Raw genomic sequence first — 27137 nt, 5'->3', positions numbered from 1 at the left:
ATCTTGTGCAGTAAACTTTTATGTGGCACCTTATCGATTACCTTCTGGAAATCCAAATACACCACATCCACTGGTTCCCCCTTATCCACCCTGCTCGTAACATCCTCAAAGAACTCCAGCAATTTTGTCAAACATGACTTTGCTTTCATAAAACCATGCTGACTCTGCTTGATTGAATTATGCTTTTCCAAATGTCCCGCTACTGCTTCCTTAGTAATGGACTCCAGCATTTTCCCAATGACAAATGTTAGGTTAACCAGTCTATAGTTTCCTTCTTTATTTCTGTCTCCTTTTTTAAATAAGGGCGTCGGACCCCTCCCCCCATCCCCCCGCTGCCTCCCTCCTTACTTCGGTCCAGGCGTTTCCAGATTTGGGACGTCCGAAATCCGAAAATGCCCGAAATCCAGAATGACCTTGGTTTCCGGATTTCGGACGCTCCAGCTCTACTTAGAAAAGGGTGAACATATTTTCGAAAATTAATCCACAGACACACAGGGTGGGAGCACAGAACAGTTGTCAGGACACGTTTCAAGAAAACCAGCATGATTACTTTGTTGTTTCTGGTCCTGGAATACACGTAGAGACGTCATTTTCACTTTACACCGAATCTCAAATCTTGCGTGTATTATGGCAATCGTGGTGTACCATCTTCCAGATGGGAGAGATGAGGTCATGTATTCGTGCTAATAGTGCCTATCCACCATACTTTAGTGCCTCTGCGGGGATTCGATCCGCTCCCGTTGTCTTGTTATTCTTGAGCTGATGGATGACTTTTTCTACCTCGTGCAGGGCTGGTGTTTTTCTGAGATGGTGGCGGGTAGCATGCTGTGGGATGAAGGGCAGACATCGACAACAAAGTTCAATGCCGCCTCCAGTATGCCAGCGCAGCCTTCGGCCGTCTGAGGACGAGAGGGTTCGAAGATCAGGCCCTCAAATCTGGCACCAAGCTTATGGTCTACAGGGCTGTAGTGATACCTGCCCTCCTGTATGACTCAGAGACGTGGACCATATACAGTAGACACCTCAAATCGCTGAAGAAATACCACCAACGATGTCTCCACAAGATCCTGCAAATCCCCTGGGAGGACAGATGCACCAACATCAGCGTCCTCGATCAAACCAACATTCCCAGCATCAAAGCACTGACCACACTCGACCAGCTCAGTTGGGCGGGCCACTTTGTTCGCATGCCTGACACAATATTCCCAGGGCATGTGCTCTATTCGGAACTCCTACACAGCAAGCGAGCCCCAGGTAGGCAGAGGAAACATTTCAAGTACACCCTCAAAGCCTCCTTGATAAGGTGCAACATCCCCACTGACACCTGGGAATCCTTGGCCAAAGACCACCCTAAGTGGAGGAAGAGCATCGAGGAGGGCGCTTAGCACCTCGAGTCTTGTCGCCGAGAGCATGCAGAAAGCCAGCGCAGGCAGCGGAAGGAGCATGCAGAAAATCAGACTCCCCACCCACCCTTTCCTTCAACGACTGTCTGTCCCACCTGTGTCAGACACTGTAATTCCTGTATTGGACTGTTCAGTCACCTAAGAACTCACTTTTAAAGTGGAAGCAAGTCTTCCTCGATTTCGAGGCACTGCCTATGATGATAAGAACATAAGAACATAAGAAATAGGAACAGGAGTAGGCCATACGGCCCCTCGAGCCTGCTCCGCCACTCAATAAGATCATGGCTGATCTGATCAAGGACGCAGCTCCACTTCCCCGCCCGCTCCCCATAGCCCCTTATCATTTAAGAAACTGTCTATTTCTGTCAAATTTATTCAATGTCCCAGCTTCCACAGCTCTCTGAGGCAGCGAATTCCACAGATTTACAACCCTCTGAGAGAAGAAATTTCTCCTCACATCTGTTTAAAATGGGCGGCCCCTTATTCTAAGATTATGCCCTCTAGTTCTAGTCTCTCCCATTAGTAGAAACATCCTCTCTGCATCCACCTTGTCAAGACCCCTCATAATTTTATACATTTCGATAAGATCACCTCCCATTCTTCTGAATTCCAATGAGTAGAGGCCCAACCTACTCAACCTTTTCTCATAAGTCAACCCCCTCATCTCCGAAATCAACCTAGTGAACCTTCTCTGAACTGCCTCCAAAGCAAGTATATCCTTTTGTAAATATGGAAACCAAAACTGCATGCAGTATCCCAGGTGTGGCCTCACCAATACCTTATATAGCTGAGGCAAGACTTCCCTGCTTTTATACTCCATCCCCTTTGCAATAAAGGCCAAGATACCATTGGCCTTCCTGATCACTTGCTGAACCTGCATACTCTCCTTTTGTGTTTCATGCACAAGTACTCCCAGGTCCCGCTGTACTGCAGCACTTTGCAATCTTTCTCCATTTAAATAATAACTTGCTCTTTGATTTTTTTTTCTGCCAAAGTGCATGACCTCACATTTTCCAACATTATACTCCATCTGCCAAATTTTTGCCCAGTCACTTAGCCTGACTATGTCCTTTTGCAGATTATTTTGTGTCCTCCTCACACATTGCTTTTCCTCCCATCTTTGTATCATCAGCAAACTTGGCTATTTTACACTCAGTCCCTTCTTCCAAGTCGTTGATATAGATTGTAAATAGTTGGGGTCCCAGCACTGATCCCTGCGGCACCCCACTAGTTACTGGTTGCCAACCAGAGAATGAACCATTTATCCTGACTCTCTGTTCTCTGTTAGTTAGCCAATCCTCTATCCATGCTAATATATTACCCCAAACCCCGTGAACTTTTATCTTGTGTAGTAATCTTTTATGTGGCACCTTGTCAAATGCCTTCTGGAAGTCCAAATACACCACATCCACTAGTTCCCCTTTATCCATCCTGTTCGTTACATCCTCAAAAAATTCCAGCAAATTTGTCAAACATGACTTCCCCTTGATAAATCCATGCTGACTCTGCCTGACTGAATTTTGCTTTTCAAAATGCCCTGCTCCTGCTTCTTTAATAATGGACTCCAACATTTTCCCAACCACAGATGTTAGGCTCACTGGTCTATAGTTTCCTGCTTTTTGTCTGCCTCTTTTTTTAAAATAGGGACATTACATTTGCAGTTTTCCAATCTGCTGGGACCTCCCAAGAATCCAGGGAATTTTGGTAAATTACAACCATGCATTCACAATCCCTGCCGCTACTTCTCTTAAGACCGAAGGATGCAAGCCATCAGAATTTATGTGCCTTTAGCCCCATTATCTTACTGAGTACCACCTCCTTAGTGATTGTGATTTTGTTCAGTTCCTCCTCCCCAATAGCCCCTTGATTATCCACTATCAGAATATTGTTAGTGTCCTCTACCGTAAAGACTGATACAAAATATTTGTTCAGAGTTTACATAGAAACATAGAAACATAGAAAATAGTTGTAGGAGTAGGCCATTCGGTCATTCGAGCCTGTACCACCATTCAACATGATCATGGCTGATCATTCACCTCAGTACCCCTTTCCCACTTTCTCTTCATACCCCTTGATCCCTTTAGCCGGAAGGGCCATATCTAACTCCTTCTTGAATATATTCAATGAACTGGTGTCAACGACTCTCTGCGGCAGGGAATTCCACAGGTTAACAACTCTCTGAGTGAAGAAGTTCCTCCTCATCTCAGTCCTAAATGGCCTACCCCTTATCCTGTGTGCCCTAGTTCTGGACTTCGCCAACATCGGGAACATTTTTCCCGCATCTAATCTGTCCCGTCCCGTCAGAATCTTATACGTTTCTATGAGATCCCCTCTCATTCTTCTAAACTCCAGTGTATAAAGGCCCAGTTGATCCAATCTCTTTTCATATGTCAGTCCAGCCATCCCTGGAATCAGTCTGGTGAACCTTCGCTGCACCCCCTCAATAGCAAGAATGTCCTTCCTCAGATTAGGAGACCAAAACTGAACACAATATTCCAGGTGAGGCCTCACCAAGGCCCTGTACAATTGCAGTAAGACCTCCCTGCTCCTATACTCAAATCCCCTAGCTATGAAGGCCAACATGCCATTTACCTTCTTCACCGCCTGCTGTACCTGCATGCCAACTTTCAATGACTGATGAACCATGACACCCAGGTCTCTTTGCACCTCCCCTTTTCCAAATCTGCCACCATTCAGATAATATTCTGCCTTCGTGTTTTTGACACCAAAGTGGATAACCTCACATTTATCCACATTATACTCCATCTGCCATGCATTTACCCACTCATCTAACCTGTTCAAATCACCCTGCAGCCTTTTAGCATCCTCCTCACAGCTCACACCACCACCCAGTTTAGTGTTATCTGCAAACTTGGAGATATTACACTCAATTCCTTCATCCAAATCATTAATGTATAATGTAAAGAGCTGGGGTCCCAGCACTGAGCCCTGCGGCACTCCACTAGTCACTGCCTCCCATTCCAAAAAGGACCCGTTTAACCCGACTCTCTGCTTCCTGTCTGCCAACCAATTCTCTATCCACGCCAGTGCATTACCCCCAATACCATGTGCTTTGATTTTGCACACCAATCTCTTATGTGGGACTTTGTCAAAGGTCTTTTGAAAGTTCAAATACATCACATCCACTGGTTCTCCCTTGTTCACTCTATTAGTTACAACCTCAAAAAATTCCAGAAGATTTGTCAAGCATGATTTCCCTTTCATAAATCCATGCTGACTTGGACCGATCCTCTCACTGCCTCTGCCATCTCCATGTTCCCCATTACTAATTCCCTGGTCTCGTCTCTAAGGGACCAACATTTACTTTAGCCACCCTTTTCCTTTTTATGTACCTATAGAAACTCTTGCTGTCTGTTTTTATATTTTGTGCTAGTTTACTTTCATAGTCTATGTTCCCTTTCTTAATCATTTTTTTAGTCGTTCTTTGCTGGCTTTTAAAAGCTTCCCAGTCTTCTGTCCTCCCACTAGTTTTGGCGACTTTGTATGCCCTTGTTTTTAATTGGATACCGTCCTTTATTTCTTTAGTTAGCCACGGCTGGCTATCTTTTCTCTTGCACCCTTTTCTCCTCACTGGAATATATTTTTCTTGAGAGCTGTGAAATATCTCCTTAAATATACACCACTGTTCATCAACTGTCAAACACTTTAATCTATTTTCTCAGTCCACTTTACCCAACTCTGCCCTCATACCTTCATCGTCTCCTTTATTTAAGCTTGGTACACTGGTCGGATGATCCAACTTTCTCACTTTCTATCTGAATTTGAAATTCAATCATGCTATGATCACTCATTCTGAGAGGATCCTTTACTAGGAGATTGTTTATTAATCCTGTCTCATTACATAGGACCAGATCTAAGATAGCCTGCCCCCTGTTTGGTTCCGTTACATACTGCTCAGGAACCCATCCTTTATGCATTCTATGAACTCCTCCTCAAGGCTACCCTGACCAAATTGATTTGTCCAATCAATATGGAAGTTAAAATCACCCATGATTATTGCAGTTCCCTTTTTACAAGCCCCCACTATTTCCTGGTTTATGCTTTGACCAACAGAGTTGCTACTGTTAGGGGGGCCTATAGATTACGCCCACTAGTGACTTTTTCCCCTTACTGTTCCTTATCTCCACCCAAGCTGTTTCAACACCCTTATCATTTGAGACAATATCATTTCTTACTATTGCAGTGATTCCATCCTTTATCAATAGAGCTATCCCACCTCCGTTTCCTTTCTGTCTGTCCTTCCGGATTGTCAAGTATCCCTGAATATTTAATTTCCAGTCCTGGTCACCTTGCAACCATGTCTCCGTAATGGCTATCAGATCATACCCATTTGTTTCAATTTGTGCCGTCAACTCATCTATTTTGTTACAAGTGCTACGTGCATTTAGCCAAAGTGCCTTTAAGATTGTTTTTATACCAGTTTTTCCTGCTTGTTTCCTCTTTCCTTCAAACTCACTTTCTTTATCTTTGCTTTCTAATTCCAGCTTTACTCCCCTCCCGACTGAATCTATTTTCAGGTTCCCATCCCCTGCCAAGCTAGTTTAAACCCTCCCCGACAGCACTATCCCTGCGATGATATTGGTCCCGGCTCTGTTGAGGTGCAACCCATCCAGCTTGTACAGGTCCCCCTCCCCCAGAAGCGGTCCCAATGCCTCAGGAAACTAAAGCCTTCCCACCGGCACCATCTCTCCAGCCACGTATTCATCTGCTCTATCCTCCTTTTTCTGTACTCACTAGCTCGTGGCACGGGGAGTAATCCGGAGATTACTACCTTTGAGGTCCTGCTTTTTAATCTCTCTCCTAGCTCCATAAACTCTGCCTGCAGAACCTCATCCCTCTTCCTACCTATGTCATTGGTACCGATGTGGACCACGACCTCTAGCTGTTCACCCTCTCCCCCCAGAATGCCCTGCAGCGCTCAGTGACATCCTTGACCCTGGCACCAGGGAGGCAACATACCATCCTGATGATGTACCATCTATACTCGGCCCCAAAATACACTAACTTTTGATTTCTCAATTTTAAATCTGTTCCAAACAGACTGAGATTTTCCATAAAACACGTTAAACACCCTCTGTCTCAGAAGGTTTCAGAAACCTCTTCCCGGAGGGGGAATTTAGAGCTTGCCTTATTCAGTTAAAAAAAACCACAATGCACCATACTGATCTCTGAGGTAAAGTAAATCCACTCACCCACCAGCTAACATGCCCTCGGCTTCTCCCGAGCACTTTAAAGGTTCCGCCCTCCGGCCAGGCATTATTGGCCAAAACACGTGGTCGGGTGACTCAATCTCCCAGAGTGCAGTGCGGCCCAAGCTATCGATAGGGCCTTTTCCCCATCGCCCTAAATTGTGTGAAGGCGGGGCGGGGCCACCATCATCGCCTCCACTCAACAGGCCCCTGGGATCCATATTTGAGCTCAAATCAGGTGGAAATGGGCTGAGAATCTCTTGATTCCTCCAGAGTCGAAACATTTATCCATCCCAGCCTTGAATATACTCAACGATTCAGCATCTACAGCAATTTGGCCTAGAAAATACCAAAGATTTACTGTACTCTGAGTACAGACATTCTTCATCTGTCTTAAATGACTGACCCCTTATCCTGAGATCATGCCCTTGTTTTTTGTGTTTTTTTAAATTTTTTTGGGGGGGGCATTAAAACCATATATTTTACAAGTGCCCCCTATAAAAGTGGAGGGGGACACTAAAACCAGCAATTAAAACAAAGTAAACTTTAAAACATATAAAATCAAATTAAAATTTGGTTGCCGGGAGTAATGATGCACTCCAGTCCCTCCGGCGCCCACCTCCCGCGGAAGGCCGCGAGCGTACCGGTGGACACCGCGTGCCCCATCTCTAAGGACACCCTGGCTCGGATGTAGGCGTGGAAGAGAGGCAGGCAGTCGGGCTGAACGACCACCTCGACTGCCCGCTGCCTGGACCGGCTGATGGCACCCTTGGCCGTGCCCAGGAGCAGTCCTACAAGGAAGCCTTCGGACTTACCCGCTCCCCTCCGCACAGGGTGTCCAAAGATCAGGAGAGTGGGACTGAAGTGCAACCAGAAATTGAGGAGCAGCCCCTTTAAATAATGGAACAGGGGCTGCAACCTCGTACATTCAATAAAAACGTGGAACACGGACTCTTCCAGACCGCAGAAATTGCAGGCGGCCTGGGAGCCCGTGAACCGACTTAAAAATTTATTGCATGGGACTGCTCCGTACACCACCCTCCAGGCCAAGTTCCCGATAAATAATGGGAGGACTCCCGCATAGAGTGCACTCCATTGGGGACCCCCGCCTCCTCCGGACGGCAAGATGGTACGCCATGGTGTGTCCGGATGGCAGACGAGGATGGCAAAGTTGAGAGTGTGCAGGAGCAGCCCGTACAGGAAACCCCTCTGCACAGAACTGAAAGGCACGGAGGGGATTTCCCCGAGGCGACTCAAGTTGTGAGGCGCTGGCTCCCAAGGGAGATTCCGGGGTTTGGCGTCAATGAGGAATTCCGTCCGGATGGGGGTCAGTTCGGACGGGATCTCCCCACGTGCTTGAGCCTCCTCGACAAACCTAACGGAGTCAGGGCCCAGAGATGTTTTTAGCTACTCGATAGCATCGGCCGCGCGGCGGATGTCGGCCGAATTTAGACGCCATGCCAGCATGTCTGGTGCCATCCAGCCTGCTCCTCCGCCATCGAGCAGGTCCCTAACCCTGGTCATCTCGCCAGCCACAGTCCTCTCGCCCGGACTGCCACCTGAAACCTCGGTCGTGGAGGTACGGATTCCCGAGCAGCGGCTCCTGCAGGACAGCCACCTCTCCAGCTGGTGGAGACTTTGTTCCAGACCTTGATGAGATCCTGGTAAAAGACAGGCAGCCCCTGCACGGCGGTCCTGACGCCCCCCAGGCTCACAAACAGGAGCTGCGTGTCATAGTTGAGGCCGTGCTGCTGGTGGAAGAAATACGTCACCAGAGCACGCCACCTAGGAGGGGGCTCGACGTAAAGGTATCTCTGCAGGGTCTGAAGACGGAAAGTCGCGAGCTGGGCGCTGATGCACACCAACGACTGACCGCCCTCCCTAAGCGAGAGACTCAAGACCGCGGCAGAGACCCAGTACTTCCTGTTGCTCCAGAAGAAGCCCAGCTTCTTCTGTATCTTGGCGACAAACGCAGGGGGAGGGGTCAAAGTGACCAGCTGGTACCACAGCATAGCGGCCACCAGCTGGTTTATGACTAGCGCTCGACCCCTGTAGGACAGCACTCGGAGCAGTCCTGTCCAGCGCCCTAGGCGAGCGGCGACCTTGGCCTCCAGCTCTTGCCAGTTCGCCGGCCAGGCTTCCTCGTTGGGGCTAAGGTAGACTCCCAGAAAGAGGAGATGGGTCGTGCTCCAGGCAAAAGGGCTGAGCTCCTCCGGCAGTGAGTCCACCCGCCACTGACCCATCAGGAGTCCGGAACATTTCTCCCAGTTGATCCTGGCGGAGGATGCGGCCGAGTAAATCTCCTGGCACTCACGCATCTTCCGCAGGTCAACGGGATCCTCTACCGCGAGGAGCACGTCATCGGCGTAAGCCGAGAGGACGACCTCCATGCCCGGCCCTTGCAGAGCCAGTCCCGTCAACCTCGTCCGCAGGAGGCGCAGGAAAGGCTCCACGCAGATGGCATATAACTGGCCGGACATGGGGCATCCCTGGCGCACCCCTCTCCTAAAGCAAAGGGGCGCCGTCAAGGACCCGTTAACCTTAATCAGACACTCCGCGGCGGCGTACAAAAGTCGGATCCGGGCGACGAAATGCGTCCCGAGCCCAAAAGCGCGCAGAGTTCCGAACAGATAATCGTGATCCACCCTGTCGAAAGACTTCTCTTGGTCGAGGGATAGGAAGGCGACCGACAGACCAGCCTCCTGGGAGTGATGGATAAGGTCCCGGACCAGATGGATGTTATCGTGGATTGTCCAGCCCGGGACCGTGTAGGACTGGTCGGGGTGGATCATGTGGTCCAGCATGGCGCCAAGGCGAGCAGACATCATCCTGGCGAAGATTTTGTAGTCCGTGCTGAGACTATGTCCTTGAGTTCTAGATTCGTCAGCCAGCTGAATAGAGCCCTCAACATCTAACGAGTCAATCACCCACATAATATTATTTACTTCCATGAAATCACCTCTCATTCTTCTAAACTCCAGAGATTATAGGCCTAATCAACTCAATCTGTCCTCATAGGACAACCCTCACATGACAGGAATCAACCTCGTGAACCTTTGTTGCAACGCCTCCAAAGCAAGTATATCTTTCCTCAGATAAGGAGACCAAAAATGTGCACAGTACTCCAGGTGAAGTCTCACCAAAGGTCTGGATAATTGTAGCAAGACTTCTTTACTCTTCTACTCCAACTCTCCTGCTATAAAGCCAGCAGGCCATTTGTCTTCCTATTTGCTTGCCATACCTGCATGCTAACTCAGTGTTTACATAGAAACATAGAAAATAGGTGCAGGAGTAGGCCATTCGGCCCTTCGAGCCTGCACCGCCATTCAATAAGATCATGGCTGATCAATTTACAGTTCGAAGACATCAAAATCTCTCTGAATGCCAACACTTAATCGTTGCTTCAATTTTTAAAATATTCTGTATTTCATGGATTGAAGGATAAAGACACATTGATCACTGCTCTCACCCTGATACTAATGGACTAATGGATAAATAGATATTGATCGCTGCTCTCACCCTGATACTAATGGACTGATAGATAAATACACAGTGATCGCTGCTCGCACCCTGATACTAATGGACTTGATAAATACACAGTGATCGCTGCTCCCACCCTGATACTAATGGACTGGATAAATACACAATGATCGCTGCTCCCACCCTGATACTAATGGACTGATGGATAAATAGAAACAAAAAAACATAGAAAATAGGTGCAGGAGTAGGTCATTCTGCCCTTCGAGCCTGCACCATTATTCAATATGATCATGGCTGATCATGCACCTTCAGTATCCCATTCCTGCTTTCTCTCTATACCCCTTGATCCCTTTAGCCGTAAGGGCCACATCTAACTCCCTTTTTGAATATTTCTAATGAACTGGCCTCAACAACTTTCTGTGGTAGAGAATTCCACAGGTTCACAACTCTCTGAGTGAAGAAGTTTCTCCTCATCTTGGTCTTAAATGGCTTACCCCTTATCCTTAGACTGTGACCCCTGGTTCTGGACTTCCCCAACATCAGGAACATTCTTCCTGCATCTAACCAGTCCAATCACATCAGAATTTTATATGCTTCTATGAGATCTCCTCCCATTCTTCTAAATTCCAGTGAATACAAGCCTGGTCGATCCAGTCTTTCTTCATGTCAGTCCTGCCATCCCAGGAATCAGTCTGGTCAACCTTCGCTGCACTCTCTCAATCGCAAGAATGTCCTCCCTCAGATTAGGAGACCAAAACTGTACACAATATTCAAGGTGAGGCATCACCAAAGCACTTTACAACTGCAGTAAGACCTCCCTGCTTCTATACTCAAATCCTCTCGCTATGAAGGCCAACATGCCATTTGCCTTCCTCACCGCCTGCTGCACCTGCATGCCAACTTTCAATGACTGATGTACCATGACACCCAGGTCTCATTGCACCTCCCCTTTTCCTAATCTGTCACCATTCAGATAATATTCTGCCTCCCTGTTTTTGACACCAAAGTGGATAATCTCACATTTATCTACATTATACTGCATCTACCATGCATTTGCCCACTCACTTGTCCAAGTCACCCTGCAGCCTCTTAGCATCCTCCTCACAGCTCACCCTGCCACCCAGCTTAGTATCATCTGCAAACTTGGAGATATTACATTCAGTTCCTTTGTCCAAATCATTAATGTATAGTGTAAATAGCTGGGGTCCCAGCACTGAACCTTGCGGTACCACACTGGTCACTGCCTGCCATTCTGAAAAGGACCCGTTTATTCCTACTCTTTACTTCCTGTCTGCCAACCAGTTCTCTATCCAAGTCAGTACATTACCCCCAATACCATGTGCTTTAATTTTGCACACTAATCTCTTATGTGGGACTATGTCAAAAGCCTTTTGAATGTCCAAATACACCACATCCACTGGTTCTCCCTTGTCCAATCTACCAGTTACATCCTCAAAAAATTCTGGAAGATTTGTCAAGCATGATTTCCCTTTCATAAATCCATGCTGACTTGGACCAATTCCTGTCACTGCTTTCCAAATGTGCTGCTATTACATCTTTAATAATTGATTCCAACATTTTCCCACTACCGATGTCAAGCTAACCGGTCTATAATTCACTGTTTTCTATCTCCCTCTTTTTTTAAAAAGCGGGGTTACATTAGCTACCCTCCAATCCCACAGTGATCACTGGTCTCATCCTGATACTAATAGACTGATACACATTGATCGCTGCTCTCACTCTGATACTAATGGACTAATGGATAAATACACAGTGATCGCTGCTCCCACCCTGATACTAATGGACTGATTGATAAATAGAAACAAAGAAACATAGAAAATAGGTGCAGGAGTAGGCCATTCAGCCCTTTGAGCTTGCACCACTATTCAATATGATCATGGCTGATCATGCACCTTCAGTACCCCATTCCTGCTTTTTCTCCATACCCCTTGATACCTTTATCCGTAAGGGCCACATCTCACCATCTTTTGAATATTTCTAATGAACTGGCCTCAACAACTTTCTGTGGTAGAGAATTCCACAGGTTCACAACTCTCTGAGTGAAGAAGTTTCTTCTCAGCTTGGTCCTAAATGGCTTACCCCTTATCTTTAGACTGTGACCCCTGGTTCTGGACTTCCCCAACATCAGGAACGTTCTTCCTGCATCTAACCTGTCCAATCCCATCAGAATTTTATATGTTTCTATGAGATCCACTCTCATTCTTCTAAATTCCAGTGAATATAAGCTTGGTCGATCCAGTCTTTCTTCATGTCAGTCCTGCCATCCCGGGAATCAGTCTGGTGAATCTTTGCTGCACTCTCTCAATAGCAAGAATATCCTTCCTCAGATTAGGAGACCAAAACTGTACACAATATTCAAGGTGTGGCCTCACCAAGGCACTGTACAACTGCAGTAAGACCTCCCTGCTCCTATACTCAAATCCTTTCGCGATGAAGGCCAACATGCCATTTGCCTTCCTCACTGCCTGCTGCACCTGCATGCTAACCTTGAATGACTGATGTACCATGACACCCAGGTCCCATTGCACCTCCCCTTTTTCTAATCTGTCACCATTCAGATAATATTCTGCCTCTCTGTTTTTGACACCAAAGTGGATAACCTCACATTCATCTACATTATACTGCATCTGCCATGCATTTGTCCACGCACTTGTCCAAGTCACCCTACAGCCTCTTAGCATCCTCCTCACAGCTCACCCTGCCACCCAGCTTAGTATCATCTGCAAACTTGGAGATATTACATTCAATTCCTTTGTCCAAATCATTAATGTATATTGTAAATAGCTGGGGGCCCAGCACTGAACCTTGCGGTACCTCACTAGTCACTGTCTGCCATTCTGAAAAGGACCCGTTTATTCCTATTCTTTGCTTCCTGTCTGCCAACCAGTTCTCTATCCACATCAGTACATTACCCCCAATACCATGTGCTTTAATTTTGCACACTAATCTCTTGTGTGGGACCTTGTCAAAAGCCTTTTGAAAGTCCAAATACACCACATCCACTGGTTCTCCCTTGTCCAATCTACCAGTTACATCCTCAAAAAATTCCAGAAGATTTGTCAAGCATGATTTCCCTTTCATAAATCCATGCTGACTTGGACCGATTCCTGTCACTGCTTTCCAAATTCGCTGCTATGACGTCTTTAATAATTGATTCCAACATTTTCTCTTTGCTTCTACCGATGTCAGGCTAACCAGTCTATAATTCCCTGTTTTCTCTCTCCCTCCTTTTTTAAAAAGTGGGGTTACATTAGCTACCTTCCAATCCCACAGTGATCACTGGTCTCATCCTGATACTAATGGACTGATGGATAAATACACATTGATCGCTGCTCTCACCCTGATACTAATGGACTCGATAAATGCACAGTGATTGCTGCTCTCACCCTGATACTAATGGACTCGATAAATACACAGTGATCGCTGCTCTCACCCTGATACTAATGGACTCGATAAATACACAGTGATTGCTGCTCCCACCCTGATACTAATGGACGGGAAAAATACACAGTGATTGCTGCTCTCACCCTGATAGTAATGGACTTGATAAATACACATTGATTGCTGGTCTCACCCTGATACTAATGGATGGGATAAATACACAGTGATCGCTGCTCCCACCCTGATACTAATGGACGAGATAAATACACAGTGATCACTGCTCTCACCCTGATACTAATGGACGAGATAAATACACAGTGATCACTGCTCTCACCCTGATACTAATGGACGAGATAAATATACAGTGATCACTGCTCTCACCCTGATACTAATGGACTTACGGATAAATACACAATGACACAGTGATCGCTGCTCTCACCCTGATACTAATGGACTTACGGATAAATACACATTGATTAGTGCTCTCAAGCTGACAGCAGCATTACCAACACTCACAATTTTCTGAGAAGCCCCACAATTTACTCAAGTTCTTTTAATGCTTGTGCTTCATGCAGAAAACCAGCTTTAAAATCACCATCTGAAGAATAAGTTGTTTATAAAACAATCCTAAACACCCAGACTCGCAAGTAAATCGCAAGTTTTGGTTATTTTGCGACACTATTGTATCCTGGGAGTGGGGTGTGGAAATCAGAACTTTAGACAGGGTCTAAATGAATTTGAAATATTTACTGAATGATATTGTGATATAAGTAGATATCTAACCGAACATGTCTACATTTTTAGGACGTCCTGATTTTTTTGATTTCAGTAACATGTTAGAAATACTCTCTTCTTCATCTATTTCAAATTATTGCATATTACAGGATTACACTGTATGCATCAGATTTGTACAGAATGCATTATCTTTACTCCAGTAAATCCTTACTTGAATTTAAAGGTTTCTCCCAACTCAGCAGCATTTCCAGGAGTGATCTCGAATATTCCACTGAAGGAGTAGGGATGGCCACCATAGGCGTACTCTGACAAAGAGAACAGAGAGAACGTTACTGAAACAAAGGTCAGCCACTCACAAACAGAAGGCGCTGTATTTTTAGTTGTATCTGTGTTGGAAAGGTGCATTATTTAATGCTGATTGATGTAGGGACCCTCAGTTCTGAGGACCAGAGTGCCTTTATACTTCTTGCACACAGATTGTAAACAGCACAAACTAGATACCGATTAATGTTTTCCGATTCTAGCCAATGATATGCTTCAGTCACTATCTTAGAAGAACACTCTATCCCGCACCCATGTGACATTTCCATTTCCCACAGCAGCTAGCTTCATGGTAGGTTTCAGAATGGGATTCCCAATTGGTTCTTAATTAAGGTTGAATTGTGGGAAGCTTTGTGCAGCTTGATTGAACCTGCTCAAATGTATTACACTTGGGACCCTCATTGCTGGCAGGGAGAGGAAACTTTAATTTCATTGGGCTTGTGTAGCACCAAACCTAAGCACCAGAGGCTGAAACAGCAATATTCAAAATCACTCTTCCACCCAATTCTTTATAACAACCTGTATAATATTAAAAGGTCAAAGTTGTGTGCAATACAACCAGTGCACAGTAACACACCTGTACATGTCAAACAGGTAATATTGGCCCTGAACTTCCTGGAACGGCACAATCTGTGCGTACACCGTTTTGAATGTCAATTATCCGGTTACAAATTTACACCGATATTTCCTGGAAAAGTAATTTGAATGCGCCACAGCGAGCATAATGGTGAATTAGGGTCCTCGGAAGCAGTGCAATGAATGGCTCATGCCATCGTCATCAGAACCTAGTCAAGCATCTCAATATTGAAATGATCTGAGTTATAGAATTCTGAATTTTATATCCTTTCACGATGCTGAACTTGCTCACTTGCAGAAAATAGTTTGAGTTATGACCGCATTCAGGTGCCAAATTCAGTTTTCTGAAACATTTTAGGTGAGAGATTTTCTTTTATCATTTATTTAGGAGATGACATGAGTAATTTAAACTGCCTAAAACATCTCAAACCCCCAATTTCATCAATGACATGTGTAGGTACCTTAGTGCCCTACACTGCACACAACATAACATAAACCTAAAACATAATGACAAAGAAGACATGTCTTGCTGGGTTTTAGCTCAGAATTAAATATACCAACCAAGAGCAGAGATTTTATTTTTCTTCAATTAATGCTCTTGAACACATGAATTTAAATATAATCTCAAATCAGATAAATTAATTTAAAGATTCTGCACTTACCTTGAGAGCTCTACTTCAAAATGATACACAAAATGGTGGAATGTCAAAACCTATTCTATAATATATACATCAAAGTCGATTCATGACTGAAGAGATCCCAGGCTGAGAACCATACATCACATAGATATCAGATGACCAAGTGCCCATCCATTATTTTTCAGTCTTAGTGGCTGCGACGAAATAACTAGCTTAACTACAGGAAATTCACAATCACCTTTCATTTGAATGGGGGGAGGAGGGGTGGGCTGGTGCTACGTTAATCAACCTTTCAAGGTTTTGGCAAGGGCTCTTACGGTTATGTCAATGTGGACGTTGTTGTTTGCAAAAGTCCCAAGAAATTATACTTTAGCGTGAACGAATGGTGTAACTTACCCCGTAATTTGCTCTGTAAAACATGCACTGTCTCATTGAACTTCTAGGCCCAGGTTTCGTATTACCTAATTATTACATCTCGATTTATCTTACCTTGTAATATTGTTACAATATTGTAAGCTAAATAAAATAACATTTGCTTTACTCTGAGTTGCATTTGGATGCTAATACTGATAGAAATGGTTTCTGGTGTTTTGACTAGTTATTACCTATCTGAATTACTTTTCAACCTATGTCCTGCAGAATAGATCTTGGCCTTTCACCTTGGCTTCTCAATAGTTAGAATAAAGTCTGATCATTACTTCTGGCACTGTTGGCATAATAGTGAAAAACTATGGGGAGGCATTAGAGATGGACGGTATTGCCAAATTAAAGAGAGAAGAGTATAGACATTTGGCAGGGAATGTGATTGAGCAGTATGAGAGATAGAGTAGTGTAGTGGTCCTTGCCAGTTCTGTACATTCCTGTTACTATAATCCTGTAATATATTTGTGAAAACCTTAGATAGATAATATAAAGAAAGAAAGACTTGGATTTATATAGCGCCTTTCACGACCACCGGACGTCTCAAAGCGCTTTAAAGCCAATGAAGTACTTTTGGAATGTAGTCACTGTTGTAATGTGGGAAACACACCAGCCAATTATTCACACAGCAAGCTCCCATAAACAGCAATGTGATAATGACCAGATGATCTGTTTTAGTGATGTTGGTTGAGGGATAAATATTGGCCAAGACACTGGGGATAACTCCACTGCTCATCTTCGAAATAGTGCCATGGAATCTTTTGCGTTCACCTGAAAGAGCAGACAGGGCCTTGGTTTAACATCTCATCTGAAAGACGGCATCCTCAGCACTGTACTGGAGTGTAAGTCTAGATTTATTGGCTTAAGTCCCTGGAGTGGGACTTAAACCCACAACCTTCTGACTCAGAGGTGAGTGTGCTACCCACTGAGCCACAGCTGACGCTATAATGAGCTATAGACCACTCCTGAGTCCAATATTGTAAGATAAATGAAGTAACAGATGTTTTGCTCTGAGTTGCATTTGGATGCTAATACTGACAGAAATAATTTCTGGTGTTTTGACTAGTTATTGCCTATCTGAATTACTCCAGAGAAGTATGTTAAATTGGAGCCTGAGGCCAAACTGAGAAGAAATGGGGTATGGGTGGATATGGTTATACAGTTCAATATCTCTGTTCTTACCTCTTCCATAGACCTCAATACCAGAATGAAAAACCCCTATTCCAAGTGTAGATGTGTACTCATTAATCCAATACTGCAAAGGAAACACAAAGGGTAAATGGTGCATTAATGAGATGTTCATGAAGCTTAGCATTGCAATATCTTGATGCCAACAAAGCATTAAACACATCATTATTTTGCTCGTCACTTTCAAAATAAATGCTTTTATCGTCTAAGGGAATTTAATTTCAATTTTAAATATACCATCACACAAAACATATAGCATTGTAACCTTCAGTCTGATGAATAAGCACCAGTTCTATGGCCAAATATAGTGACAATTACTGTAAGGATTAAGTATTGTTACAATAAATTATTCCCGTTGTACAGCATACATCATCGATGTGTGAGGACGCCTGAACCTCACATGTGTTGGGTTAATTTTAGAAGGCAAATTTCAAAGAATAATTACTGAAGATTAAAACCGGCTGGTAAGGAACTGAGTCTGTGTAATGTGTAATGCAGGTTGGAACTGAAGCACTTCATCATGCTCAACAAGAGAGCTTTAATCCACATCTAACCATGCTGCACCTGACCTGCAAGTATTCCATTCCCTGGCACTAATACCCCTGACCACAATGAGCATAAATGATCACAAAAAAATCCCTTTCCTGATTAGGTGTTATCACTCACGCAAGAAGAATTTGAATTTGTTTTGCTCAAGTGAACCCTGTGAACAGGTATTTTTGGCTTTAATGTCCTGCCTACCTGCAAATATGGTAGAGGAATGGTCCATTGTTTCTCAGCAGTTTTTAAGACAGAATCATCATCCAGGAGCTCTTCAGAACTGTTATTTTAAAAATGGCAGTTGATTCAAATTCGACCGTTATCTTGCATAGACAGAATTGAATGGTTATTAACAATACTTCATTCTACAGAACTGTTACTCACAAACTTGGTTAACACAGAAAAACAAACCTATTAGGAAACATATAGGAGCTGTCAATGGAGTGACCCATGCCAAATATTAACGGGCATGGAAGCCTAAGGCCGATTCCGCATCTAACCTGCTCCAATGCAACCATGTAATGCATAGTGAACTTGGAGAATATGCACATAATGTGCCCAAGGAGTGATTTAAATTAGATGTGATTGCAGGGCTCCAGTTGGTAAGGGCTGAATTTTAATGGGGATTCAAGGCGGCTGGGAAACCCGAGAGAACGGGTTTCCCGCATATCCTGACGACTTTAACGGCAGGGCCTGATTTGAAAGGCTGGCTGGCCCAGGCAGGTAAGCCTGCGACACCAGGCCACGGAGAGTGGTCACTCCATTGGATGTCCCTATATGCTTCTCAATAGTTTTTTTTTCTGTGTAAACTAGGTTTAGGAGTAGATGTGTGCCGGGAGACAAACGGGGTGGGACGGGGGTGGCGGGGAGGGGGGTGGGGGGCGAAGAAAATCGGGTGCCAGGAGAAGAGGGTTGGGGGCCAGAGGAGGATGGGGAGGAGTTCAAAGAAGATCGGGAGCCAGAGGAGCAGCACGAGGAGGGCCGGAGGAGGGTGGGAGACCAGAGGTCTGGGGTGGGGGGGCGGCGACGGGAGGCTTTGTGGTGGTATCATAGGCCTTGTGGGCATGGGGTGGTCTCTGATCAGGGGAGGTGGGTTGGTAGGGACCCTGGATCCAGGAGGTAGGTGTAAAGGTACTTACTTCCTGGATGCAGCAGTCCTCGCCTTGCTATTGCTGGCAAATTTAATAAGGTGTGTAAAACCTGACCAGCTATAGTTAAATACAAAATGGAGGCTAAAGAGGCTTTCAGCCTCATTATAATATTGATATAGATGGCCCGCCTCCTGGCAGTCGGTTGGCTGCCCGTCGCCGTCCCACCTCCATTAAAACCAGAAGTGGATGGGTTGGAGGTGGGTTCAGTTTGGGATTCAGATTTTTAACGATCACATGCCCTCAACCTAGCCATTTTTTTTTAACATAGAAACATAGAAAATAGGTGCAGGCATAGGCCATTCACCCCTTCGAGCCTGCACCACCATTCAATAAGATCATGGCTGATCATTCCCTCAGTACCCCTTTCCTGCTTTTTCTCCATACCCCTTGATCCCTTTTGCCGTAAGGGCCATATCTAACACCCTCTTGAATATATCCAATGAACTGGCATCAACAACTCTCTGCGGCAGGGAATTCCACAGGTTAACAACTCTCTGAGTGAAGAAGTTTCTCCTCATCTCAGTCCTAAATGGCCTACCCCTTATCCTAAGACTGTGTCCCCTGGTTCTGGACTTCCCCAATATCGGGAACATTCTACCAGCATCTAACCTGTCCCGTCCCATCAGAATCTTATATGATTCTATTAGATCCCCTCTCATCCTTCTAAACTCCAATGTATAAAGGCCCAGTTGATCTAGTCTCTCCTCATATGTCAGTCCTGCCATCCCGGGAATCAGTCTGGTAAAGCTTTGCTGCACTCCCTCAATAGCAAAAACGTCCTTCCTCAGATTAGGAGACCAAAACTAAATACAATATTCCAGGTGAGGCCTCACCAAGGGGCTGTACAACTGCAGTAAGACCTCCCTGCTCCTATACTCAAATCCCCTAGCTATGAAGGCCAACACACCATTTGCCTTCTTCACCGCCTGCTGTACCTGCATGTCAACTTTCAATGACTGATGTACCATGACACCCAGGTCTTGTTGCACCTCCCCTTTTCCTAATCTGCCGCTATTCAGATAATATTCTGTCTTCGCGTTTTTGCCCCCAAAGTGGATAACCTCACATTTATCCACATTATACTGCATCTGCCATGCATTTGCTCACTCACCTAACCTGTCCAAGTCACCCTGAAGCCTCCTAGCATCCCCCTCACAGCTCACACCACCACCCAGCTTAGTGTCATCTGCAAACTTGCCGATATTACACTCAATTCCTTCATCTAAATCGTTAATGTATATTGTAAATAGCTGGGGTCCCAGCACTGAACCCTGCGGCACTCCACTAGTTACTGCCTGCCATCCTGAAAAGGACCCATTTATCCCGACTCTCTGCTTCCTGTCTGCCAACCAGTTCTCTATCCACGTCAGTATATTACCCCCTTAGGTTAGAGCTTCCCCCTTAGTGCCTGTTTAGGACAGGAGTTTCAGGGGAGGTTGGTACGGACTGAAAGAATATTTGATCCTGGAAGTATTCCGTTTCCCAGCACTAACATCTCTGGCCATGGTGAATGTAACTTTAAATTCTTGACATGGAGCTACCCTGAGAGTTCCCCTTGGCTTTTTTGGTTGTTCACTGGTCATACCTTGCAAACGGGGACTTAAGTCTCCAGAGGCTGGAGTCCAATGGAAAAAAATGGCAGCAATGAATGGACAGCTAGAAACCCTTCCACAGCTGCTAGATCCCGACATTCCCACAGCCAATGTCTGTGGTGCTGCCAGTGCATCATGTACTTTGTACTGGAAGTGCCGTCAAGTGAACTGAACTCACCTTTAGGGCAAAGGTGCAACAGCAGCGGCCGTGTGGCCTAATGGATAATGTGACTGACTTCGGTGCGAACTGTGATGTTATCCGAAGATTGCAGGTTTGAGTTCTGTCGTGGTTGTTTAACTCAGAAAAAGGGGGACTAGCTGAAGTGCTCTTGCAGAGAGCTGGTATGGCCTGAATGGATTCCTTCTGTGTTGTAACAAATCTATGGTTCGGGTCACCTGTCACTTTAATTCTCCGCTCCATTCCCACTCTGACCTCTCTGTCCTCGGCCTCCTGCACTGTTCCAATGAAGCTCAACGCAAGCTCGAGGACCAGTACCTCATCTTTCGTTTAGGCACTTTACAGCTTTCTGGACTCAACATCGAGTTGAACAATTTCGGACCATAACCTCTGACCATATTTTTTTTCCCCTTCCTCCTTTTATTTTAAACCCGCACTTCTTTTACCTCTTTCCCATGGTATCTGGTCAAGATTCTGCCATCCACACCCCATCTGGGATCACCTTTTGTTTCTTATCTTGTGCCATTACCATCTCATTTTTGCCCATCATTCCTTTTGTCCCTTAAATCTCTCCTGCCTTCCACCCTATCACAGACCTTCCCTTTTGTTCTTCCCTCCCCTCCCCCTTTGACTGCCCCTGCACTTCCTTAAGAACCTGTTACATCTTAAACTTTGCCAGTTCTGCCGAAAGGTCATAAACCCGAAACGTTAACTCTGTTTCTCTCCACAGATGCTGCCTGACCCGCTGAGATTTCCAGCATTTTCTGTTTTTAGTTCAGATTCCAGCATCCGCAGTATTTTGCTTTTGTGTTCTATGATTTTCGGTCAGCTCATTTGGGTGCAGGTGAAGTTAGGGCTTCCTGAAGGACCCTGACATACAGTCAGCGTGGCATTATTGGCCCCACTGTGTAGTGAAATATTTTGGGAATGCATGGAGCTCCTTGTTTCTATGATTTTTGTCTTGTGTATGTTTGATTGTCAATAAGAGGTCCACCTGGATTAAGGGATTTGAATATTAAGCATATAAAGGATAATTTAAACCTAAAGCGGAAATTCTGTGCTGCCATATTAAGCTTTTAGAGTTTGACTGATCTAATTCAGAAATAATTCTAATGTATACTTTTCTCATTCATTCTTCTGGAATAGCTGTGCTAATCACATCATCTTGCCTAAAGCGCAGAAGAAAAATATTCAGAATTCTGGCACTGAATATTTTGAGAGAAATACACTTAGCAGTTTTTCTTTTAAATCTCGGCAATACAGATTGGAGACGCCGCTCAAAGTGAAAAAGCAATTTAATACATTTAAAGTACAGCTTAGCGGCATTTCACAGTATCCTTTTAACTCTGACTCCTGAGTTGGAATCCAATCCAGGATACAAATCTACTCTCTCTGCCAACTGTTATAGAGTCTAAATTAAACTAGTGTGGGCACTCTTAGCCCCAATTGCTACTGGCTGTGGATTTGCGATACAAAACGGCCCTAATTTGGCACTGACTGCCAGCAACACTCAAAGCAAATCGTAAGACTTTCTCGAAGTCACGTAGCTGGTGTGTTTTTTTTCTGGGACAGACTGGAGAGAGAGAGACCTCTGCACTCGACCTGAGAAGGAGCTGCTTGAAGCTGATATTAGGTGCTGACCAAAACTGGGCAAATGTTCCATTCCATTCCCCAGAATGACACTTTAAAAGCTCACCAAATGTAAAATTAAAGAGGCAAAGACATTCTAATGAGTCAGAGTTAGAAAGATGCGCCAAGTTTCTGTATCAGCAACTGCTCATCAACACTGTACAATCTGCAGCAGATGTTCTGCCAGCTTGCTTTGCATTTGAAGAAACTTGCCAAATAAATCTAGTTCTCTGAGTTTCTGTTGGAAAATCTGCAAGTTCGAGGCTCTGCTGAGACAAACTATTTAAGGTCCGTTAAAATAAACCAATGGAAGGATTTTAAACCAGGTCTGTTGCTGCCCAATTCGGAAAAATGAAGATTGAGTTTTATGATCTTGATCTTCATGCCCTTATTTATTTTGTACATGAGCAAGCGTAAAAGAACTGGACTAGAAGGGGATCTAAATTATTATATATATTATATTATATATAAGAACACTACTAGCAGTAGACTTTTAAAATACGTACATATTGGAAGGTTCAAGCTACCAGTTCCAGCTCTTTGTACTCAAGCAAGTTCTGTTGACCTCAAGCTGTGTTGAAATTGTGGTCAATGTGACTAAGTGAAACACTGTCCCTTGAGCGTTACCTCTCTTTTCCTTCCTCCATCTGTCGCGCTCTCCCCCTCATCCCCATTGACCACACAGGCCATTAAACATGTACATAGCCAGATCCAGTAAAGTTACTATTTTTAGTCTGAGCAGTGCCTTGTTTTGTGTGATTTTTAAAATCTTTACTACAGTTATTAAAAGATAAAAGCATACTTTCTATTCATTTATTAGCACTGGAATATAAATTGAGAGTCAGCACAAGTAACTTATTTACACAAGCTTTTCTCCAGTCCTGGCCAATATTTATCCCTCAATCAACAGAACAAAAAACAGATTATCTGGTCATTATCACATTGCTGTTTGTGGGAGCTTGCTTGACTCTCGCCTCTGAGTCAGAAAGTTGTGGGCTCACAGTCCCACTCCAGAGACTTGAGCACAAGAAACACTCCAGAATAGTACTGAGGGAAGTGCTACACTGGTGGAGGTGCCATCTTTCAGATGAGATGCTAAACTGAGACCCTGTCTGCTCTCCTAGGTGGACCTAAACGATTTTGAAGAAGTACGAGAGTTATTCGCTGTGTGCTGGCCAATAGTTATCTTTTAATCAGCATCACTAAAAACAGATTATTGTGGGAGCTTGCTGTGTGCAAATTGGCTGCTGTGTTTCCTACATTACAACAGTGACTACACTTCAAAAGTACTTCATTGGCTGTAAAGTGCTTTGGGACATCACAAGATCTTTAGAAATGCAAGTCTTTCTTTCTTTAAAGGCATGAGAAGTTATTAGAGCAGTTAATGAAACAAGCATAAATGAAACTGGAGCGAAGATAAATATTTTCCTTATCAGAGGAGAATGAAAGACCTGGGGAATAAGTTTGTTACAAAGTACTGTCCCAGCTCTCTTAATTGCAAAATATGAAAAAAGCTTATGCAATGCCCCTGTTTGAATGTTGTATGTTTGGCATATGGCGTCCCGTCATTTTAGATCTTTGCTCCCCTTCTGATTCTTTGTTGTGAAGTAGGTCATGGGGGAAAGCTTGGTCTACAGAGGGACTTTGTTCATCTTAATAGGAGCGGGTGGTGCCTGCCTGATTTCCACTAGGCAGAGAGAGTTAATATTCCCTGCACCATTTCAGTATGTGAGCAAACTATATAACATGCTATTACAGTCATGCTTTATTGAGTTTCACTGAAATAATTTTATTTTGTTGTATATATTCATTGAAATCCACCACAATAGTGCCAATTTATAATTTTTTATCTTTTAGCAATTTGCTCAGAGCGCAGGTTTCTGTAAAGCAGTAATGAAATCAGCAGTTCCACAAAGCTGTCATAGAAAAATGACCAACTCATTTTATTCATAAACGGTTGCTATCTTTACCTTTGCAGTGAAAGACTGTTATTCGTGTTTGATGCTAGTTAAGCGAGTATTGAGATAAAAAGGATTCCACTATATTTTCCTTTTGATAATATAAATGTAAAAAAACTCTCTCTGTGCAAAACCACTGAATGTTAATGATATCGTTTCCAGTGTGTGCTGACCCAATGTATTTTTCCGGGGAAAAGAAGGGGATGCTAGGCTGGGGTATAGCAGGGAGGCCAGGCGAAGGATAAGTGGGGCCATGATGGAGGTAAAGGCAGTGTTTGGTGTGGGGAAGGTAAATGAAGTGTGATGCAGAGGGAGAAATCTGGAGAATGGAAATAAGATAGAATGGAAATAAGGGGAAGACCAGGATTACTTGGGAAAAGGGGTGGGGGAAAGGAATTCAGGCAGTGTTTGGGTAGAGGAAAAGGGAGACTGGCCACTGTCAGTCCGCTTTCAGAGAGCAGAGGAGATGAGAAAAGATAAGTGTTAAGAGGAGAGCAAAATCGGGCAACATCACAACAGGGGAAGCTGGTTAGGAGAGAAATCAGGTGTGACAGAGAAAAGAGGAGGGAGGAGAATGATGCTGTCAGCAATGAGCTTCTGCAGGGTGAATGAGATGGAGAGATACTTCTTGTGGGATGTGAGGCTGTTTTCAGAAAACGAGAAAATATTTCAAAAAATTGGGGGGATACTCAGTATTTAGGACAACAGTGTGAAAATTGGGCTTGTCTCCAAAAATATCTATGAGAGCTGGCAAGTAGGTGGATATTGCCGCCTTGATATAGGCGCCCCCCACCACCCCCGACCTGCGAGAGAACAACATCAGCAGATGAGATTATAAGTAAGAGAGCAGCCCCAGGACCCAATGTAATGCCCCCTGACCTACGAGAAAACAGCATCGGTAGGCAGGGGTATAAGTAGGAGAGCTAGCCACTGCAGCGAGCGGTGCGAGCTGACCCCGGAGTGCGACCACTTCTAGAAGGGCGACTGGACTGACGTCACTGGAGTTCAGGCAGCCCATTGGAGCGGCTTCCGAGCCCAGCGGGGGGCAGAGAGTCGGGCCCAGGGGGGGCTGAGAGTCGGGCCCAGCGAGGGGGGGCAGAGAGTCGGACTCAGTGGGGGGCTGAGAGTCAGGCCCAGTGGGGGGCTGAGAGTCGGGCCCAGCGAGGGGGGGGCAGAGAGTCGGGCCCAGTGGGGGGCTGAGAGTCGGGCCCAGCAAGGGGGGGCAGAGAGTCGGGCCCAGTGGGGGGGCTGAGAGTCGACCCCAGCGGGGGGGGGGGCAGAGAGTCGGGCCCAGTGGGGGGCTGAGAGTCGGGCCCAGCGAGGGGGGGCAGAGAGTCGGGCCCAGTGGGGGGCTGAGAGTCGGGCCCAGCGGGGGGGGGGGGGGGGGGGCAGAGAGTCGGGCCCAGTGGGTGGGGGGGGGGGGGCAGAGAGTCGGGCCCAGCGGGGGGCTGAGAGTCGGGCCCAGCGAGGGGGGGGCAGAGAGTCGGGCCCAGTGGGGGGCTGAGAGTCGGGCCCAGCAAGGGAGGGCAGAGAGTCGGGCCCAGTGGGGGGCTGAGAGTCGACCCCAGCGGGGGGGGGGGGCAGAGAGTCGGGCCCAGTGGGGGGCTGAGAGTCGGGCCCAGCGAGGGGGGGCAGAGAGTCGGGCCCAGTGGGGGGCTGAGAGTCGGGCCCAGCTGGGGGGGGGCGGCAGAGAGTCGGGCCCAGCGGGGGGCTGAGAGTCGGGCCCAGCGAGGGGCGGAGGTTGAGCCCAGCGAGGGGCGGAGGTGGAGCCCAGTGAGGGGCGGTGTTCGGGCTTACCGAGGAGCGGCGCAGCATTTAACAGCAGCAGGGTCGGGGGCCCAGGGGAGGCACAACAGAGCTTGGTCTCCAGTCGTCTTGGTCAATGCTCGCCGCTGGACCAAGGCCTAGCTCTGTCAAGCCCATTGCTGATGTGCAACGGTCACCACACATTAAATAAATCCATGCACAGGCATCTTCCACCCTTTAAGATGTAACTCATTGTAACACCTGAGAGCCCAGATTTTTTTGGTGAGAAGAGTGGACTGCCTAGTAGTAGTAGTATTGCAGTCTCAGTTAAGTACAGCTCAGCTCGGTCCTCGAAAAGAAAGCACCAAAGTTTTCAATTCAACCTATGAAGTTGAAAAGATGTTAAAAAATATTTAAAACAAGGGCTAGAAATTGCGTAATGCCCCGTTTGGGCGCTAACTTTTCAGGGAGTGCAAAAGTAGCCCCAGGTGGAAAAGATTTTTTGATCCCGGGAATTTCCTCTTTAGCACTCCAAGAGGGAAGTGGAATGCTAAATCAAGCGCTATCACTTCCCTTAGAGCGCTAAAGTATCTGAGTGGGGCAGTGTCGGCAGAGTGCTGAGCAATGTTCCGGGCAGCACTGCCGTCTTTGGAGGCTCCTTCCCTCACTTAAAGGGAAGGGCCAATGTTGGTTTGATTCAATCTTCATCCTATCTCTGTGTGGCCACGGGACCTGCGCTAGGTGCATAACAGCCCCAAGCACTCTAAGAGAGTGCAACGCTGATGAATCGTGGGGTCCAAATAAAGCAAAAGACACCAGACTGGGGAGATTAATACATTTTGCCCTACCTGACCACTATTGCCTTTAAATAGTGCCCCCCAAGCGGCCAGCCGAGGTGACAGCACTTCCTGCAGCTGCCGTGTTGACAGCCGGTGATGCTGCAGGGAGCGGGAACGAATATCACATCCGG

The 27137-nt window shown here is 45.7% G+C and overlaps 1 protein-coding gene across 1 annotated transcript in view; it reads right to left on the bottom strand.

Annotated features, from left to right (window-relative positions):
• Positions 1–27137, bottom strand: part of LOC139262267 (deubiquitinase DESI2) — a 321240-nt gene that overhangs the window by 52891 nt on the left and 241212 nt on the right. Inside the window, exons 2-3 of the mRNA XM_070877413.1 lie at positions 17368–17440; positions 14442–14535 (exon numbers count right to left, since the gene is read on the bottom strand). Coding sequence (XP_070733514.1) covers positions 14442–14535; positions 17368–17440 — 167 coding nt within the window. The remainder of the gene's footprint in view (positions 1–14441; positions 14536–17367; positions 17441–27137) is intronic.

This window comes from Pristiophorus japonicus, chromosome 4 (assembly GCF_044704955.1).
Source record: "Pristiophorus japonicus isolate sPriJap1 chromosome 4, sPriJap1.hap1, whole genome shotgun sequence".
In the NCBI taxonomy this organism is placed as follows: domain Eukaryota; kingdom Metazoa; phylum Chordata; class Chondrichthyes; family Pristiophoridae; genus Pristiophorus; species Pristiophorus japonicus.
Note: the sequence above shows the minus strand (reverse complement) of the source record. Positions and strands in the feature narration are given on the sequence as shown.